The 22,587-nt window shown below is 31.9% G+C and overlaps 2 protein-coding genes across 3 annotated transcripts in view; one reads left to right on the top strand and one right to left on the bottom strand.

Annotated features, from left to right (window-relative positions):
* LOC125812189 (mitochondrial thiamine diphosphate carrier 2-like) overlaps nucleotides 1–22,587 on the bottom strand; it is a 252,341-nt gene that overhangs the window by 140,472 nt on the left and 89,282 nt on the right. The window lies entirely within an intron of this gene.
* LOC125812190 (protein SRC2-like) lies at nucleotides 2,461–3,584 on the top strand. Its single transcript, XM_049491712.1, has one exon. It carries the CDS (start codon nucleotides 2,482–2,484, stop codon nucleotides 3,466–3,468), a length of 987 nt encoding a protein of 328 aa, XP_049347669.1. The 5' UTR covers nucleotides 2,461–2,481; the 3' UTR covers nucleotides 3,469–3,584.

The following is a 22,587-nucleotide window of genomic DNA, read 5'->3' as shown; positions in this document are numbered from 1 at the left end:
AAAATACTAAGTCATATAGAATTAGTTTTGTATGACAAATGATATAATATTTTTCAAAATAAAATATCATTTTTTTAATACCACGGCATACCATGCCATATCCACCCTAAATGAATATATATAGTTCTATATATACATTGACCAAGCCCTCGTGGACCAACTTAAAGTAAATTCTTTGTGTTTTTCCATTTGGTTCCATAACATTTGTATTTGTAAGAAAAAGAAAATGGAAAATCTCCTACATTAGGTTATATAGTGTAATTTTGGTGCTTATGGTAGATAACCTAATCAACTTCTAGAATAGACCAGATACTCTTGCTACCTTTTTTTAATTTTAATTTTTTTACTTGTTTAATGGGCCATGCTGAAAGGAAAACTTTGGAGTAACTGGTAAAGTTGTTGTCATATAACCATGAGATTACAGGTTCAAATCTTGAAAATCACCTACGATAGAATAGGTCCTTGTGGTCCGGATTCTTCCTCGAACCTGCGTATAATGAGAGCTTTGGTTCACAAATTTCCCTTTTTACCCTTTTTAAAAGGTCATACTAGGGGTGTAAAAATTGAGCCCAAATATAGATAACCCGTCCAATTCGCCCAAAATTTTAAGGGTTGGACTCAAGATATTCGAAGAGGAATTGAGTTCAATCTCTACTCATTCAAGCTTTAAGCCATTTAAAGAGAATCATCAATTGAACCCAATTTAATTTCAATTTTAACTATGACTCTTTATTTGCATTAATGTAATGTATGTTCCAATTTGAAGGTATGAATTACTATCTATTTTATATCTTTTAGGACTTATTTATCCATTTGTTATTTTTTTATAAATATTTTTGAGTTAAAATTCAAATTATGGTTATAAAAGTTAAACAACTTAGAATTATTGAGATTTGACGAGTCAAATTTGGCGGGTCATGACCCAATCCAACTTTGAGCTCAACCCATTTGAGCCCAAAGAAAACTTGGGTGGGTCAAGACCCAACCCAATTTTTATTTCAACCAATTTTAATATTATCAATTTCAACTCAACCCTCTTATTTGACACCCTGGACCATAATATCAAGTAAGACTTTTCTTAGTCGCTAATCATCCAAAGACACGGACTCTGTACTAAAGGTAACTAAGAAGAAGTATTTAAACATGAAACATGAACTGTTGGTGTTGGGTTCATAGAACATTCCTAATGTCATATGCCAAAATCAAAATTGTCCATATACACTGCTCTTCTAATTCCCAAAAGGCAGAGCAAAGTTATCAAAACTTGATTTATTGAAATCCTTATCGTTAAAAAATTAAACTATTATTATTTAGTTAATAAATCGATGTTGAATTCTCTTATTTTTATATATTTTAAAATCTTTTAAGCAAATATATATTTTTATCCTGCCACAAAAGTCTCTCCAATATTTTTTATTAGGTTCCTTGGTTGTTATTGACTAAAACTTTCTAGTACTTTTCCTTACTTCTAGTTTCTGTTTATTTTTTTAAAAGTGACTTTGGGTACTATGTTATTGTTAACAAATACTCCCTCCGTCTCATTTTATGTGACATTATTTCCTTTTTGGTCAGTCCCAAAAAGAATATCACATTTTCTTATATGGTAAGTATTTAAAGATACAATTCCTCTTTTATTCTTGTTGGCCCCACTTAATCTTAAAAATAGTACTTCAATACATTTATGAGGAAAGAGAAAAGTGAGTCTACTTTTTAAAGGGCAATTTGATAAATATTTTAAAGCCTTTATTTATTTATTAAACTCCGTGCTCAATTAAATATTGCCACATAAAATGGGACGGAAATAGTGTCTTTTTATCTCAACAAAGTACATTTGTTCACTTGTGCGTACAAATATTAATATTCCATTCGTTTTGTTTGTTTGTATCTGCAACAAAAATAAGTTATGTACTTGTGCGTGCAAATACGATGCATTAAATATTATTCCATTTATTTTAGTTTATATTTAATTAAGTAGTCTCCTTATCTCAATTTATATTTATGTGGCAAATTTTAATTTTTTGAGAGTCATTTAATTTAAAATCTTTAACAAATAAATTAATACCTCTAGGCCAAGTTAAGGCAAAACAAAGAGAAAAAGAAAACTTACTGACACCGGATGTACACATCAAACCAATACATATATGTTATGTGTTTAAATTTATAGTTTATTTTATTTAACTATAATTAATTAATATGTGTTTTACTTTATTAAATCACGTAATAATAAAAATTGCATTAGTTTATTTTATACACCCGATGCAGGTAAGTTTTACCCGAAAGTGGGGGTGAGAGTTCAGAGTAGTCTTTAACCATACATAGTTAATATATGGATAAATAATTACAACCATGGTTACTTATATCATCATCTTCCTTGAACAAGTCGCCAGCCAAGTATCGCAAACACGTTGACCTCGCCTCTCTATTTATCTCCCCAATTCATAACTCCATTTTTTATCTCAAATTTTCACTACTGAAAAAACCATGGAGTATCGCACATTAGACGTAAATGTTGTCTCCGGTAAAGATCTAAACAAGGTCAATCTCATCACAAAAATGGATGTATACGTCGTCGTTTCAATCTCCGGCGCCGATGACGACAGATCTAATCAGAAAACCAAAACCCACGTTGATCATGACGGTGACAATAACCCAACCTGGAATTTTCCGATCAAGTTCACCATAGATGATAACGCTGCTGTTCAAAACCGTTTGCATCTTGTTTTCAAGCTCCGATGTCAAAGGGCGCTTGGAGATAAAGATATTGGACAAGTTGATGTACCCATCAAAGAGCTTCTCGAATCTTCCAATAGTAGTAATGGAAGTAAACAATTTGTAAGTTATCAAATCAGAAAACCTTCCGGTAAACCCAAAGGTCAACTCACTTTTTCCTATCAATTTAGTGATAAGATCACCGGTAATACTGTCGTTGATTCTAAAATTGAAAACCCCGTTACTGCTTATCCGGCGGTAAATCCAACTCCGATGGTGGGATCCACTTCTGTGTATCCACCGCCGCCGCAGCAAGGTCCAAGTGGGCTATACCCACCGCCTCCGACCTACGCTTGTGGTGGGAGTGGACCTGCTCCTCCACCGCCGGTGGGATATCCACCATCAGCAGCGGCATATCCACCACCTGCAGCGGCATATCCACCACCTGCAGCAGCAGGTTATCCACCGCAACCGGTGGGTTATCCTCCAGTGGCGGCGGGAGGATATGGATATGGATATCCACCGGCGGCGGCATATCCTCCGCCACCGCAGTATGGATATCCACCACAGCAAGGTGGACATGGATATGGGTATCCACAGGTGCAACGACCGCCGAAGAAGAACAATAATTTGGCGTTAGGATTAGGGGCGGGTTTGCTTGGTGGAGCACTTGGAGGAATGATAATTGGAGATGCAATCTCAGATGTTGGAGGAGGTTATGATGGTGGATTTGGTGATGTTGGTGGATTTGATTTCTGATTCTTTTTTTATTTTTAATTCGAGTGTTTTTATTTCATGAGTAGAAATTAGTTCTTGTGAAAATTGTAATACTATGAATTTTTTGATGACATAAATAAAGCAACATTTAAACATAATATTCCATGAATGTATTATCCATTTTGAGTTTTGATTATTTTGGTTCTCTAACTTCTTTCGATCAACTGTTTCATTGTGGGGGACTGCTATGACAAATACTACTACTACTGTAGGTAGGACCATCATGAGGACAGGCCCAACCTTGAGTCACACTTAACAATGGCTTTATGTGCAGAGGTAACTGAGAAGGAAATTTATGATGGGCTCTGTTCTATAGGTGATGATAAGGCATCAGGGGTAGATGGATACAATGCTGTTTTTTTTTAAGAAGGCATGGCTAGTAATTAAACATGACATCAATGAAGCAGTAATGGAGTTCTTCACGACTGGTAACCTTTACAAAGCTGTTAATTGTACTGTTGTTACACTGCTTCCTAAGGTACCAAACACATCCAACATTAAAGAATATAGGCCCATAGCTTGTTGTACTGTCTTGTATAAATTCATAGTAAAAGTGTTGGCTAATCGAATCCAAAAGGTGATAGCAACTGTGATTTCAAAAACTCAGGCTGGATTTATTCCTAAAAGGGGCAGTTAACATCATCCTTGCACATGAGCTAGTCCAAGCCTATAATAGGAAAAATGTCTCACCTAGATGCATGATAAAGGTGGATATCCAAAAAGCCTATGACACTGTTGATCGGAGATACTTAGAGCAAGTAATGGCAGGTTTGGGATTCCCAAAGAAGTTTATTGATTGGGTGATGCAATGTGCAACTATTGTTTCCTACTCTTTCTTGATCAATGGAGAACTGACTAAACCTTTTGAGACAGCTAGAGGGCTAAGGCAAGGAGATCCTGTGTCTCCTTTTTTGTTTGCTATAGTAATGGAGTATTTGACCAGGAATTTAAATGATTTGGCAAATCACAAGCAATTCAAATATTATCCAAAGTGCAGCAGGCTCAAGATTACACCTAAGTTTTGCAGATGATCTACTGATGTTTGCAAGAGGAGATTCAATATCTATACACATGTTACATGATAAATTCAATGTATTCACAGCAGCTTCAGGATTACAAGCTAATCTATCTAAAAGTGTCATGTATTTTGGAGGGGTTTCAAGTAAGGTTCAGAGGCAAATCCAACAGGACTTGGGGTACAGTTTTGGTGTGTTACCTTTCAGATATCTAGGGGTGCCATTGGCCACCAAGAAACTTAGCATTGCTCAATGGCAACCTTTGATGGATCGAATTGTAGCAAGGATCTACTCCTGGACAGCTAAAAAGTTATCTTATGCAAGGAGAATACAATTAGTTAGGACAGTGATATTTGGAGTGCAAGCTTATTGGGTTCAAATATTTGTGCTGCCAGCTAAAGTGATGAAAATAATCCAAGCATACTGTAGAAGTTATATTTGGTCAGAAGCAAATGTGATCACTAAGAAGGCACTTGTATCATGGGACAAGATGTGTACACCAAAATCTACTGGAGGGCTTAATCTGGTAAATCTAAAAGTGTGGAACAAAGCAGCCATCCTAAAAATGTTCTGGGACATAGAACAAAAACAAGACAGGCTATGGATTAAATAGATTCACAGCTATTACATCAAAGGGCAAAGTATGGAGGAGATCAGAGTGCCTAATCAAGCTTGTTGGATGGTCAGGAAGGTTCTAGGGATGAAAGATTCGCTGCATCTACTGCATAATGGAGCTGCGGGAAAGAAAAGTGTGATTAGACAAGCTTATCAGCAAATGCTTGGCAGTATCCAAAGGTTGAATGGAGAGGCCTTATTTGTCGAAACTCTGCAAGGCCAAAAGCAATTTTTACACTATGGTTGCAGGTTCAAAATAGGCTCCTCACAACGGACAGACTGCTAAAATGGAGAATACAAGTGGATCCTATGTGTGTTATGTGTCACCAAGTAGTAGAAATAAGAGATCACTTGTTCTTCGATTGTATGTTTGCTAGCATGCTGTGGAGGAGACTGCTCCAATGGATAAATCAACCACCTAGGCCTAGTAGTACCATTATTACAAGACACCAATGGATCATATTGAAGACTAAAGAGAGAAGTCAACAAGCTCAAGCCCTGAAGTTGATCTATACAGAATATATATATGCAATATGGAAAGAGAGGAATACAAGAATCATTGAGAAACATGAGACCACAGTGGAGGTTATAGCCCGAATAATTGCTTCTGTGTGTTGTGTTAGAGCAAATGTAGCAGCCAAGCTATTCCTAGATAATTGTAGTTTTTAGAGTCTGTTGATTTTGTTAGTTGCAGCTAACTAGTTTTATTGAGATAGCTAGTAGAGTAATGTTGGCTTAGTTTTGTAAACACTACTTTGGTGATTAAGAAAAGTTCTAATTACCAAAAATAAAAAAAATAAAATTGTTTCATTGTGATACATAATTGATGCATGGATGAAATTCTAAACTGATGAGGATTGAATGTAAGCACTTTCATTTAGGGATGGCAATGGGGCGGTGTAAGGCGGGGGCGGAGCGGGTTGAGCTTAATTCATAAAAATTTTAATCCGCCCCGTTCCGTATGAACCTGCCCCGCATAATTTTTTTCATATTTTCTTTTTCTAGTTATGTTTGATACTAAAAATAAGTTCATTTTTTCATTAAGTTTTATTAATTTAATAGGATAGTGACTTAAAATTTTATTTTGTAGAGGTCAATTGGGAAACATGTAAGAAATTGTATTATTTTTTATTGAGCCATTTTTATTTATTATCTTAAATATTTTAGTAGCTTTAATGAAATTATCTTAATAAATAATGTTCTATCACTCTTATAACATGTAAAAAGTTAAAATTAAGTTTGAACTCACATAAAATCACATATACCCGCAATCCACCTCGTCCCACATTAATTTTAAAAAAATTCACTTCAACCCACCCAGCATCCGTCCCGCCCCCATTGCCATCCCTACTTTCATCAACTTTGCTTCGCAACTAAGATTATAAGGGCGGATTTATGTAGGTCGGCTGGGCTGCCATGCCTCGCAATGGTCTCAGTATATATATTTATAATGAAATGTATAAATATTAAACGTGATATTCTTAGAAATAATAAGGACTTAATATTTTACAAGGTTATTGAACTATGAAAAATTATCTTATAAAATATATTTTATGCTATGTAATCATGGCCACACAAATAAATAAAATTATAAAATATATTTATTAATATACCCACCTACCCACCCACAAATTGCCTTCTTCTAAAGGACTAAAACCCTATTTCTCTTGCCAAATTTCCCGCTTCTTCTACTTTCTCTATTTTTCCCAAAATTCTCATCTACAAAGAGGCACTGTAAAATCTATTTTAAGGTTGTTGATGCTGAAATTTTTCATAAATAATGAATTCCTTAATTTCTTCGAGGAATAATGTGATGAAATTTGTATAAATAAGCAAAACACAAGTAAATGGATTCCTTCATTTCTTCAGTGGCAATATAGTCTGTGCCATTGAATTTAACATTTATTTTCAATGTTGAATAGAATTTTTTATTGTTGGTGATAAAAAGGAAATTTTACTTGTCTGTAATAGTCTCAAAAAAAAAAAAGGGTACGGATTTTATTGCAAAAACAAAATTTAAGAGTGGAAGACATAAAAATGACTAAATTTTATAATTTTGTTTGTTTGTGGGGTCCATGATTACATGACATTAAAATAAATAAATTTTATAATTTTATTTATTTATGGGGTCCATGATTACATGGCATAAAAAATAATTTAATTTGTCATGTCAAATTTGTTTTAATGATAAATGCAGTTTAATGATTTTAGAAAATAAAAGTGTTAAGTTGAGTGATTTAAGTGAAATAAAATAAAGTTTAGTGATTTTACAAGATAATTTTTCATAATTTAGTAACCTTTTGAGATATTAACTCAAACAATAAGGAGCGTTTGGTAGGATGCAAGTGGTTAAAGCTCAAATTTATTGCCTGCATTCCAAACACTTTTCAAGTTTTTAAAGAAGTGACTCGATGAAAAATCACACATGAATTATTCATGAATCTAAAAGTTGACCAAAAAAAATCACACATGAATTTTACATCATAATGTACTATCATTCAAATCACAAGTGTTGATACTAGGTAAATACAAAATCGATCTCGAAAGAAGAATTTCGAGAATCAATTCGATCATTAATAAAATCAACTAATGTATGGACACTTGCAACAATAACATTAGTAATATACTACTCCCTCTATCCCAATTTATGTGACACATTTCATTTTTCGAGAGTCAAACAATTTAAATTTGTCTGAAAATTTCTGCATAAAATCTTAATACTTTTGAAATGAAATTATATATTTGTAAACTATGTAAAAAGTATTGTAAGTCACAATAATTGACAATTCAAAATATTTAAAAGATATATACAAAATTATGGTCAAAGAGAAACTTGTTTAAATCTCGATATCCAAAATGTGTCACATAATATGAAACGAAGAGAGAGTAATATATAAGTATATAACAAATAATCATTAAGCTCATATGAAGACAAACTACCACTCACACGTTGTTCATTCAAAATGTTTGAAGTGTTGGTTTAACTATTGTACCTTCAAGTTCACAAGAATATTCTTCTTTACCTTGAGAAACAACTTCCGTTGCCATTTTCTCAAATTTTTGACCAAAGTAAGCTATTATAAAAATTAATTTATCAAAATAATATGTTTTTTAAAAATTTTACAAAACTAGTATAAATATAGTTCACAGTAACGTTTTAGGTTATATTTTATTCAAAAAAATGAATAATAAAAAGACAAAAATTTGACAGAGTAAACAGACATAAAACGTTATTGTCAGTAACGTTTTATAATTCATTACTCTGAAGCACGTTTTACAGCTAAAACGTGACTCACAATAACGTTTTTTTCTGGAATGACTGAAAATTAAAGAACAATCTTGTACATGCCTCATTCAGCTTTATTAAACTTTCCACTATTAAAATGAATATATATATATTTTACACACACACACACACACACACACATATATATATATATATATATATATATATATATATATATATTAATTTCTCTTTTCTTCTCTTTTCATATATAGATAATATTCACATATATAAATTCCAGAAAAAAACGTTACTGTGAGTCACGTTTTAGTTGTAAAACGTGCCTCAGAGTAACGAATTATAAAACGTTACTGACAATAACGTTTTTATCTTTTTGTTATTGAATTTTTTTTAATAAAATATAACATAAAACGTTACTGTGACCTACGTTTATACTAGTTTTGTAAAATTTTAAAAAAACGTATTATTTTGATAAATTAATTTTAATAATGGCTTACTTTGGTCAAAAATTCCATTTTCTCAAACACCTCAACCGTTGAAACTTGTGTTCTTCTATCAAGAATTCTTACAAAGAGAAGAAAGACAAGTAAGAAGGTTAATTAAGATGATGTTTGTAGAAACTCTCACTTCATTCCACACATTCTTTTATTTTTCCAATCTAGAATTGCAACCATTCACTCCCTTGCTCCTTTATATGTTTTGTTTCTCATTCATGGGACTTAAAATAAGTGCTCAAAACTCATTGGTGAGGATTAGAAAAAGCATGTGCTAAGAGAAATTTCCCTCTTTTGTCTATGATATTCATATACTTGTACCATTCTCGCTCTTTTTGAATTTGATGGTCTCCAAATTAATTAACTCCAAAATATAAATGATAAAAGTTTATGGAAAACACCTCACATCAAACTATTCTTGGTATTCACCTCGTGAAAAGGATACCTTTCACATTTGTCAACCCAATATTCTTTCTCATCATAATTAGATACCATTTCTTCACACAAGGTGTAACACCTAAAAAAAAATTAAGCTAGTATTCAAACCGTATTTTATGTGTATAGAATCGTATCGGATGATTCCTACTTGTTCATGTGTGTTAAGGTTCATACTCAAGTGTAGGAAGTATATCAAAAGTAGTTTTGAGAGTCATTAGGGACCTCATACTCAAGTGTAGGAAGTATATCAAAAGTAGTTTAAGAGTCATTAGGGACCTGTAGCACTAAGTCGAGTTTAAAATCTTTCCTACTCGTTAAGTTTTTCATGAAATCATGTAAGGGTCAACTTCGAATGAACATATCTTGTAAAATATGAAGATTTAGTTGTCCATTACATACCGAATTAAAGTTATATGTGTCTTCTTTCCAACGCTATCGTCCGTTTGTTAATCGGAGTAAAACGTTATGACCGTTTTATTAGAGAAATTCTGTTCGAGGAACTATGACTGAAAATTACCGGCCGTGAAAGTATCTACGGGTCGTGGTTTTAGCATGTGTAATGGATTTAGAGACTTAAAATTTTCACTTGTTTCCACGAAACCATTCCACTAGTTGTGAATCGTTTTACGAACCGTAAAAGGGTCCGTAGACCATGTACATCACCCATTTATCATGTATATCAATTGTATATCAAAATTTCCAAATTTTATTAAAATAGTATTTTGAGTTTCTTTTCATACTTTTCACCCCTTTGTCGATTTCAACAGTCTCCAAAAGCTCTCTTCAACCCTAGTATGTCTTGGTAAGCATTCTCCAAGATTTCACAACATAAATTTTAGAATTTTTACAAGATTTTAACAACAAATCATTTTCCTATCTCTAGTGAAATCAAGAACTCAACTCTAGGGTTCAAGATTAGATTTTTGACCAAGTCCATCAAGAGCTATTTCTACCAAATCATGGCACGCAAACTATCACAATCCCCAAGTGATTCTAATATGTGATTATTTATCCTAAGCAAGAATCTACCATAAAACTTATATAGATTTTTCGTTAAGCTAATTCAAAAATTTCAAGAAAGGGCTTCTTGATCGTTCTTCATCAAGTAGGATTCTTTATCAAGATTTGTCGATCATTTAAGGTTACGTTTGTAAGGACATCATAGTGAGGAACTTAGTTCTTCCTCATGCCCTACATCTATAGTTTCAGTTAGTAAGTCGAAAGCTAGGGTTATTCACCTTCAAGCTTCAAATTCAGTGATTATTTCTAGGTATATGAGATTTTATTAATGGGTATCCTTTCACCCATTGAGTCCTAAAGAAAATCCTGCATTTTCATACATTAAATTATATAGAAATCTCGGATTATTATGATGAACATAGATTTGAATGTGTTATAGTTTCTCTTTGTTACTAACCTATAAATACATGTTTTTCCCTAAATATCACTATGTTTGCTTAAGTATATTTTCATGAACTCTTAGAACAAGTAAATTTCATGCCTTTGGACTTGTGTTTTTTGAATTGCATGTTTCAGTCAGAATACATAAATTTCATGATTTACTTTATACTTTGTTGTTCAGTTCCACATGCATAAGATGTTTTCAGATGAGTATCAGTATTCAGTTTTATGAGCTATTCAAATAGTCAGTATTATCAAATTTATCATTATTATTCAATTTATTAGCATACACTATGTTTGGAGTATTACTTAGCACACCGAGCAAACGTAAGGATGAAGGGCCACCCGTCAATTTAGGACTGAAACCTTCAGTAGCAATCAAATTTTGAGTTGTTTAGATAAAGATTTGACTTGATGTTCATTAAAATCCATCATTGAAAAGTTTCAAAGCTCAAATTTTAATAGTTGATTTGCCATAAACGTGAATCATTTCAAGTGAATAATATATCAAAAGAATCGAGATATAGAGAGGAGCTCATATCTAAAATTTGAGTTGTTTAGAAGAAGGTTTGAATTGATATCCATTGAAATCCTTCTACGAAGAGCTTCGAAGCTCAAATTTTAAAACTCGACCTGCCCAAATATGAATTATTTCGAGTGAATAATATATTAAAATACTTGAAACATCAAGAGGAGTTCATATCTAAAATTTAGGACTATTTAGATGAGATTTGAATTGGTCGGAATTTTTAAAAAAGTCAACTCATTGAAAAAAATATATTGCTCTAATGTATAAATATTGTATAACAATATATATATATATATATATATTGACAACTAAAATTATTTTTGTTGTGCGGTATATTTAGGGAAAAATCATATAAATCCTATAGATACTTGGTATAACAAGAGTAGAAAACAGAACTACACAAATGTATACTTGTATATCATATACTTAAATGTTTACTTAAATTTGAACTTCTAAACACATATACAAATATCATATCTAAAACTTTAAAACACATACAAATATTTATAAGAAAACTTATATATATCTTGAAATGTAGAAATTTAATTTCGATCTTTTAAAATCAATAAATGTTTTGATTTTTTTCTCTTCATAGACGTTAAAAGAGAAGGTCAATTTTTATGCTCTATTTTTGGATTAGAAATACGTAATATTCTAAAAAAGCACAATGCATGATTTTAGCAGTTTTGTATATGTTGAAACTATCACCAGGCTAGGTGATTCAGCCTATAATATAATATTCCTTTCATTTCAAAATAAATAAATTGTTAAGATATTACACATCTTTTAAGAAAAGAATATTATGACATTACTTCAAAATTACTTTCCATTTTTATTTTTTGAATTGTCAATACTTCAATGCAATTAAAGTTTCTTGAACTCATCATATAGAAAATCCAAAAGAAGGGTAAAAATGGAAGAAGATTCTAAAATTATTCTTGAAGATTGACCTATAAATTAATTTGAACTATGAAAAATGTCTTACCAATTCACTTATTTTGAAATTGAGGGAGTAACTATATAGGTATTTAGGGTAAACTACACAAATTGGACCCATTAGGCAAAATATTTACCCAAATTGGACCCACGGTCCAAACTATTTACCCGACTACCTCCTTGTTCTATTCACTGAACCACTGCTTCTTCATCCTTGATACCATCAGAGTTTTTATTGATGTATACTCTGATGGTATCTATATATTCTAATGGTATCAAACAATAATTGAGTAATCTTTTCACCGAAACACTACATGTTCCTCCTTGATGCCATCCGTATTTATATATATATACACACACTCTAATAGTATAAGGAATAACTAAGTAGTGTTTTCACTGAAATGCTGTTTTTTCTCTTTGATGATATCAAGCACTAAACACATATTAATAGTTAAAAACATGGGAGGTATGAAAGTAAAGCTGCTTATAAATAATTTTCCTCTTTGAAATACAAGTATTCTTTTCCCAAGTATTTATGAAATTTTTCTCCTTTTTAAGATTGTATAGTTACATAAAGCATTCATACCCCCAATCCAATCATTTGAGCCCATGGACTAGAGAAATGGGCCTTGGATTCTATGTGATGATGTTTGCTTTCTTCTTGGATTTCGATAGACTAGAAAGTGAATGTCGGGCAGAATTCATAATTGCTATTTTCAAATTGTATGAAGATATATGCTGCAAATTACAGAACAGTTCTATTTTGTATGTAATGCTAAGACTAGGGGTGTCAAAATGAACCCAAACATAGGTAACCCGTCCATAATTTTAAGGGTTGGCTCAAGATAATTTGAATTGGGTTCAATCTCAACCCATTCAGCCTAACCCATTTTAAGAGAATTCTCAATTGAGCCCAATTCAATCTCTAATTTTAACCCGTTTTAAAACTCTTTAATAAGATATGTTCCTATATTAAAGGTATGAATTATTATCTATTTAACATCTTTTAGAATTTATCTATCCATTTGTTACTTCTATTTTTTTTTAAAAATGAGCTAAATTTGAATTGTGATTATAAAATTAGTTAAATATTACTATGTTAAAATTATTGAGATTAATCGGGTCAAATTGGGCGGGTCAAGACCCAACCCATTTTTCAACCCATTTGAACCCAACCCATTTGAGCCCAAAGTAAACTTGGGCGGGTCAAGACCCAACCCAATTTCTATTTCAACCCATTTTAATATCTCCAATTTCAACCTAACCCGCCCATTTGACACCCCTAGCTAATGACCAGAAAATTTGGTCATAATTTGATCAGAAATATAAAAAGTTTATAATATTCTTTTTATTTAAAAATAAACTGATCTTTTTTCAATTTTTTAATTAAAATGTATTAAAGTTAAAAGGGTAAAAATATTCAAAAAGATAAAATAACATAGTGTGAAATATGTTATTTTACCATTCTGGCCAAATTTTCTGGCAAAAAGGATTTTTCCTTTGTATGTGCTATACTTTAAATTGTAATTTACAAAAAACATTCGTATGATTAGCCGTGGAGTTTTAAACTACAGACCATAATGTCACCATATAATATCACCTTCGTTTAGATTTAAGTGAAAATATTTATTTAGACACAAAATATAAGAAAACAAATTTTGTTTTTGAAATTGATGGTCTATAATGAATCATATTTTTTTTAAAGATTGGCATATCTGTTGGATGGAGAAAATCTAAATTATGTGTGCAAGAATAAATGAGTTAATTTCCTAAATAGTCACCCAAATTTTAAAAATTGTTTATGAAAATTATTTTTATTCCTTTTAGAATAATAAAATAACTCAAACTATCACTATTTTTTACTAAAAAAATACGAAACACCTCTATTTTATTTTGTCCCTAGCTCCTTATGACATGTTATGTCATTAGAATATATATCATTTTAAAAATAACAAACCTATTTAGTTCATCAAACTCATTTAACCACATCCATATCTTATATTGATCAAACGTGACCCGGTTAAAATCTATGTTTTAAATTATTATATTAGTGCGTAGTTGTTATTAATGCCCATGGAATGAACAATTTGAAGATCTTTGTTATGAAGAAACTATTTCTATTGAGATGGTTATACGCTTCAACATGGTATCACTCCAACAATTTCTTGCATGAAGTATACATATCTTCTTCTTTTTTCTGAATTGAGGCGATGTTTTTATTGGTCGAAGAATATATTATATTGGATCAATTCAGAGGGCTAATAACAAAAATGAAAAATGATTCTGATAAATTGCATAAAACTTTTGTGACATGAATAATTAAAACTTGGATTGATTTTTTTTTTTTTTGCTTCTTTATAAAAAAGTATGATTTGGTTCGGTAGATATAATCTTTGGTTTGAGTATGCTTAATAGAATGTATGGTTTGATTCCTTTGCCACTTTTTAACCCGATCAGATTTGATTGGATATAAAATATGAATTTACGTAAATGAGTTACAAAGGTCTATTATTTGAAGGAAAAAAAAGATTTAATGACATGATATGTCTATTACGAGAGAATAAGACTTTTGACGTGTTTAGTAATTGAATAGTCTGAAAAGAAATAAAAATGATTTTTATAGACAATTTTCAAAATTTAAGTGATCATCCAGGAAACAACTCGAATATAAATGAAAAGGATTTGCAGTATCAAATATAAGCTTTTATAACCACTATATAATTCTTTTAAATTAGGTAAAGAGTTATTTTACGTAATATAATTCTCATCTCCACTTTGTTATGACACAATCAAGAGGGTCCTTATCAATATATTAAGAATGTAATGGATATGACAATTCTGGCTTCTTATTGTGTTCGTGCGTAATGAATGGAATAGATCCTTAATTCCATAATTTTACCACTTTATTCTAAAGTTTTATATACATATAGTCCATCAATTTTTCATGACATATTTTAGGAGAATAAACCTTAGGCCCTAGAAAAAAATAATCATAGTTTAGCCTTTAACCTAGGGGTGTGCATTCGGTTTTTCGGTTTGGTTTCGCACTATTCGGTTTGGATTTTTCGGTTTTTGGTTTTGTAAAAGTGTAACCCAATCCGATCCAAAATAAATTTGGTTTGGTTTGGTTTTCCTCTATTCGGTTTGGCTTTTTTCGGTTTGGTTATTTGGTTATGTCAATAATTAATAATCTATCCAAAGTGATAATATTTAATCCCTTAAATATACTTTCTAATATAAATCATAAGTAAAACTTAAAACACAATACTTATAGTATTATAGATGTAATTCAAACATAAAATATAAACGTAATCATCATGAAAGGCAATAACCAAAAAGGGACAAAAGTGGTTAACTCCAACTTAATTCTAAACCTAAACATTATATATATATATATATATATATATATATATATATATATATATCGGTTTTTTTCGGTTTTTATTTTTTAAAATCCGAAACTAAACCAAAAAACCAAACAAAGTATTAATCTAAAACCAATCCAAAAATCCAAAAAACCCATCCAAATAAAAATTCGGTTTGATTTGATTTGGTAATTCGGTTTAATCCGAATAGTGCACACCCCTTGAGTTTAACCTACCTTGTTCCCTTTTATAGTCAAACATACATTACTTTGCAAGGGAAAATCTCAAATAAGTTTATTGGAAAAATACCAATTTGAAGAAGCTAGCCCTCACTTTTTGTATATCCAATGAGATTTATATTGTATAAACTAAACAATATTGTGGAGAATAGATTCATATTTGTAAGAGGGACCATAATTGATAAATTAATATGAATGATACCATTCTTTAATTAAGATAGACTAAGGATGCTTAAAAATGTCACTTTATTAGAGAAATTCCATTTGATAACAAAAATAGCATAATTGGCCAAAAAAAGTTCAAGTATTGGGGATCATAAAATTCTTTCTACCAATTCAAAACGTAATTAGCTTGTGAATCAAGCCTTCTAATATGTGATTAGAATATGTAATCATCATCTTTATACCCAAGAATCATTTAGGTAACGAAAAAAATTATAAATATTCCTTCGTTTCAAGAAACCATGGAAATAATTTATTGATCATACTCTACTAGTTGCACTACCTTTTTAAAAGATAGTTTTACCAACTTTGTTTACATGTAGTTTTCCATAGGGTACCAAAAATCATTCTTTTTTTGATAAAGATGGATTGGTCCTTTTGCTTAGCATGCTAAAGATAAACTTTATACAAATTTTGAAGGCACAAGTGTGACATATATATGTAGTGCAAGAATATTATACTCTAGTTTCACATTGCAGGGCTTAGGGTTTTGGCTTTTCTTTTTGATGGGAGAGGGTGTTCTTCACATGGGTGTTCCGGAATATAATATATGTAAAAGATGTGGAGGAGAGTGACAACCTATTTACTCGTGGAGACAAATATGTTACTCCCCCCGTTTCAAATTTGTTTGTCTGATTTTGATTTGACACTGAGTTTTAATAAGTAAAACAGATTTTTGAGTGGTATGAAACTAAAAATATGTAGAATGTACCAAAGTTACCTTGAATCTTATGGTCTTAAATATGCTTTGTGAAAAAAATTAGAATTAAAGAGTTAGCAAAAAAGAAAAAGAATGAGACATTCTTTTTGACACATGCTGAAAAAAGGAATTAGTATATATATATGACAATAAATTGAAACGGAAGAAGTACATCATTCTCATTTATATGCCTCATGAAATATTATTAAAGCAAAGGATGTCTTGAAATAAGGTAATTGGTAGGTATAACTTTGTTTTCTTGAACAAAGTTTGTATATAGATCCAGCATTGCATGAAGGACCATAAAGTAAAGAAGCAAGAGAGTGACATGGCATATAGATTATAGTGGCACCACATAAATATTAGGCGCATATGTGTATAAAAAATAAAGAATCAAAGGATCTCCAAGTTGGCAAAGGAGAGGTTTGTAAAGAAAAACCAGCTCATTCAATATGGTTCCACTTGAAATCACGTGTACATTGCCTATATACCATATGACATGCACTAGTAAGACACTTGTAGCTTGTTCTTTTGATTCCATTCCAAGAAAGTTTATTCAATTCATGCCAATTGACTGATATTGACTTATCCAATCAATCTGTTAGGATCACGTCTACAAGAATTTAGAGACGGAATCAGAATTTAAAGAGATGGAATCAGAATTTAAAATTTATAGATTCATTATCTAAGACATGATAGCTAGACACTTACACTCCAAACGGTAGGCGTACTAATTAAACATAATACTCTGTCTAAATAAAATAGAACACTCTTAGGGATAAATAGGAATCCATGGCATTGTGAACAGCCAAACAACTCACTCTAAATATCCTAGAGATGGATTCTACATGTTGATCTAGGGCATTTTTAATTTGTATATCCAAGTGCCATATTTGAGACATGTTTTAACTAAGTTTTGAGAATCAATTCACGTAAATTTATATGCTTTGAGCATAATTTATGTGGATAAGCTAACATATGTGATTAGACATGTTCATTTCAGGTGCAAAATGTGGCAAGAATCGAAAGTTAGAATGTACCAAAATATCCTTTAATCTTGTAGTCTTAAACATGTCATGTGGAGAGTTAGAACAAAAGAATTGCTAAACAAAATATATTTTTAAAACAGACAAAAAAGAAAAGTAAGACAAATAAATTGAAACAGAGAAAATACGTCATTCTCACATATATGCCTCATGCATTATTATTAATGCAAAGGTTGTCTTGAAAGGAGGTAATTGGTAGGGATTTATAGCTTGTTTTCTTGAACAAACATTGTATATAGATCCTGCATTGCATGAAGGACCATAAAGGAAAGAAGTAGAGAGTGACATAGAGTGGCACCACATAAATAGTAGGCGCATATGTATATATAAAATAAAGAATCAAAGGATGTCCAAGGTGGAAAATGAGAGGTTTGAAAGAAAAATCAACTCATGCAAATGGTTCCACTTGAAATTTTGAACTTTTCACGTGTATATTGCCTATATATCATATGACAATAGCGCTTTCGAGGAATAGTAAGACACTTTCTCGTTTGTTCTTTAGACTCCGGTCCAACAAAGTTTATTCAGTTCATGCCAATGGACTGATATTGACTCGTCCAAATCAATTTATTCTAAATATTAGAGTTGAAATCCACAATTTTAATGTTTTGTTTTACCATATTCAAGGAATTTTTTTTATTTACTTGTAGTATGGAGAGAGGGCCTCTAAGCCACTTAACATGATGTGTTATTATTAATCGAACCAGATAACATCTAAGGAAAAATGACAATGTTCTTATTACTTTCATCAAAATCTTGATCATCTACAACAACAATAACATATTCAGTAAAATTTCATCTCATTAAGTAGGGTCTGGAGAGGATAGAGTATACGCAAACCTTACCACTACCTCTCGTGGAGGTAGAGAGGTTGTTTATGAAAGACCCCGGCTCAAGTGCATCAAACTCAAGTAAAATAAGATGAAAAAAATGAAGAAAACATAGTTGTACTAATAAGAAAACCAGTGTAAAGTCTACAAGAAAGAACAATAGCAACAACAAAATAGTGGGATGATCAAAACAGAATAAAAAACATATGACTCTTGAAGAAAAGGAAGGTTGAAGACAAGGAACAAGTTGCACAATGTGGTACAATCAATGTGTACAACTGTTAACTGTTAAAGAGAGTTAGAGTCACACTAGGAATAAGCTATTGTGTTAGCTGATGTCGACTAGGCTCTATGTCTTGTGTTAGCTGAAGCCGACTAGTATAAGTTATAATTGTATTAATAGTTAACCTCTGCTGTTGTAAATTGTGTATTTGTATTGTAGTTGAACTCGAAGTAGCAAGCCTAGGACTCTAAAATTCATTCATTTATTAGGAGCATGTACTCGTCAGTTTTACTCATCAATATAATCCTTGATTTCTCTCATTCTTTTACGTGAGATTTGTACATGGTATCAGAGCACATAAGCTCTTCCACACTATAAGTATTGAATCTAAAATAACAACACGACTAACTGCAATGGATCCCCCTATCAATACTTGTCCACTACTTCCCTTCACCACCTCATTGCCTTTGGAGGACACAAATGATGTAGTTGATATAGGTGATGAGATTAACCTATCTCATCCGGGAGAATGAACCAATTAAAGGTAGTTGTTTCATAGGTTGTATTGTATGAATATTCAGATACTAATTGGGGAGGATGCACAACTACTAGTAGGTCTACTACAGGCTATATCATCTACTTGGGTGCCAACTATATTTCCTGAGCAAGATAAAGTGCTGAAGCTAAGTATAGAGCACTAGCCTCTACTGTCACAGAGATGACATGGATCATATATCTACTTCATGATTTTGGAGTGTATATAAAGTCAGTCCTTACACTATATTGTGATAACTTGAGTGCTTTGTACATGACACTCAATCTAGTAATGCATGCTAGAACCAAACATGTAATAAAGCACTATCATTTTATTCGAGAAAAGCTGGACAGAGGTCAACTTCTTACTTAGTTTGTGAGGTTCAAGGATTAGTTAGCTGACATTCATACAAAGCATTGACAAAGAAAGTTTTTCTTGGCATTAGAAGCAAGCTAGGAGTAATTGTTCCTCCACGCATTAGCTTGAGGGGAAGTGTTGAAGATAATGAAGGATGAAGACAAGGAACAAGTTGCATAATATGGTATAATAAATATGTACAACTGTTAATTATTAAAGATAGTTAGAATCACACTAGAACTGGACTACTGTGTTAGCTGAAGTTGACTAGGCTACTATATCTTGTGTTAACTGAAGTTGACTAGGATAACCTTTACTCTTGTAAATTATGTATTTGTATCGTAGTAGAACTCTAAGTGTAGTAAGCTTAGGACTCTATAATTCACTCCTATATAAGGAGCTTGTACTCACAATTTTAATTATCAATAAAATCATTGATTTCTCTTATTTTTTTACGTGAGATTCTATAGTGGCCAGAACTACAAGTGTATGAATAGTTCTACGACATGCACTAACAAACCCAAACCTTCACAAGGCAAGACATCACTTTACCCCTACTAGCCTTCTACCCTGATACATGACATACAATCCTTCTTATCTTGAGTCATGTCCTCGGTAAGATGAAGTTTTGCCATATTCTATATAATCACCTAATACCTTTGGCCTGCTTCCACCCCTTCGTAAACTCCCTACAAATAGCCTGTCGCACCTGCTAATCGATTCATCTATGGACTTCCCCTTCACATGCCTACACTATTTGAGTCTTGCTTTCCCTCATCTTGTCCACCACAAAGACCACTCCCACCTCCAGGATAACCTCATTCCTAATCTTATCGTACCTAGTATGTCCATACATCCATCTCAACATCCTCATCTCTTGTAACATGCATCTTCTAAATATGTGAGTTCTGGACTAGCCAACACTTCATATCATATAATTAGGACGGATTAAATATCTCCTCTATAAAACTTACCTTTAAGTTTATTTAGTTTACCTTCTTATCACACAAGACTTTAGAGGCAAGCCTCCATATTATATTTTTCACCCCAATGCAATGTGTGACATCATCATCCTCACTATCTTGGATTATGTATCCAAATTGATTCTCCAAAATGGAAAAACCTCTCTCACCCTCATTAGTACCATTCTTTCCCAAACTTTCATAGTGTGACTTAGAAAATTGATACCTCTGTAATTATTACAATTTTGAATATCACATTTGTTCTTGTATAATGAAACCATTGTACTCCACCTTCATTCATCAACCATTTTTTATCATCTTAAAAATAGCATTAAGCAGCATAATTAACTACTTCACACTTGCTTTATTTCTGGTCTTCTAAAATTCTACTAGAATCTCATCTAATTGCTCTTCCCCTGATCATCCTACTAAATACTAATATTATATATAGCCTTCTCAACCCTAAAACACCTACATTACCCAAAATCCTAAAGTTTTTCAGAGTGAGCTAAGTGTTTTTGGAAGTATTCTTGTCATTTTTGCTTAATAGAGGTCTCTTGCACCAACATCTTGCCTTCCTCATCAATGATGTACTTTACTTGATTCAAGTCGCAAGCCTTTCTCTCTCACTTTTGTTGATCCTATATAATTTATTATCCTCACTTTTATCCCTTAGATCGATATACAAACGCTTAATATCTTAGCTGTCATAATTGCTAACTTAACTTTTGTCGTGTTTCCTTCTCTTCCTCGTCCATACACTCCACTAACTTTGTATATACAATTTTCTTTGCTTTCACTTTGCCTTGAACTTCTCCATTCCACCACCAATCTCTTTGATGATCACTAAAGTTATCCCTTAATACCCCGATCACCTCTATATATTATTTCTTAATGCAATTAGTTGTCTTATTCCACATGTTATTTACATCCCCACAGGTAAAGTTGGTACCCAACCTAACCATGACGGTGGTTAGGAAGGTAAAGGTAGTACTCAATCCAAAAGAGTTGCAGAGAGGTTGTCGATTTTATTTCTATGCCTTTTCGGGCAGATACAAGGTGGAGATATTTGATGCGGTGATCACATATACTATTCTAGTCTATGATTAGATGGCTAGATCATTATTTGATCTTGATTCCACCTTTTCATGTGTCTACTTATTGTACTATAGATGTGAATATGATTTGTGAGTTCCTTAATGTTTATAAGCACGTGTCTACTCATATTGGGGATTCTATGATTATTAATATAGTCTACCTCTCTTGTGTGGTAACTTTTATAGGGTATAATACTAGGGTAGACTTGATGATCTTAGACATGATCGATTTTGATGTTATTTTGGATATGAGTTAGTTGTCTCTATACCATGTTATTCTAGATTGTTATGTCACTACAACAAATTCGAATATCAGGGAAAAATAATTTCGTCATTTATAAATCATTTTTCGTCACTAAAATTCTTGTGAGATGAAAAATAATTCGTCAATCAGTCGTCACTAATTGTGTGTTGCTAAAAGTATGCAAAAATGATTTAGTGCTTCGCCGCAAAAAGTATTATATTAACTACAAAAAGAAAAATCGTCCCCAAATGCTTATGACTATATTTATATACAAAAAAATATTTTTTTCTTAAATGTATTAATTAGGGATAAATTTATTTATATAAAAAAGGTTAACTTTCCAATTATCTCCCATCTCAACTTCTTAACCCCTACTCAGCAGCTCCCACATTATGCTTTTATGGGGACTCAAACTCACAACCTTAAGGTTGGAAGTGAGGAGTGCTTACCATCCAATCAACTCTCTCTGGTCTCTCATTTTTATTTTAGTTTAACTTCATTCACTTCTTTCAAATTTAACTTCTGTAGAAATAATATATTAAATGACTATTTATACACATACACAACTGCATGAAATTTACCACCCATAATTCATTCAAATGTAGATT

Source organism: Solanum verrucosum, unplaced genomic scaffold (genome assembly GCF_900185275.1).
Source record: "Solanum verrucosum unplaced genomic scaffold, falcon-dt-bn FXZP01000115.1, whole genome shotgun sequence".
In the NCBI taxonomy this organism is placed as follows: domain Eukaryota; kingdom Viridiplantae; phylum Streptophyta; class Magnoliopsida; order Solanales; family Solanaceae; genus Solanum; species Solanum verrucosum.
Note: the sequence above shows the minus strand (reverse complement) of the source record. Positions and strands in the feature narration are given on the sequence as shown.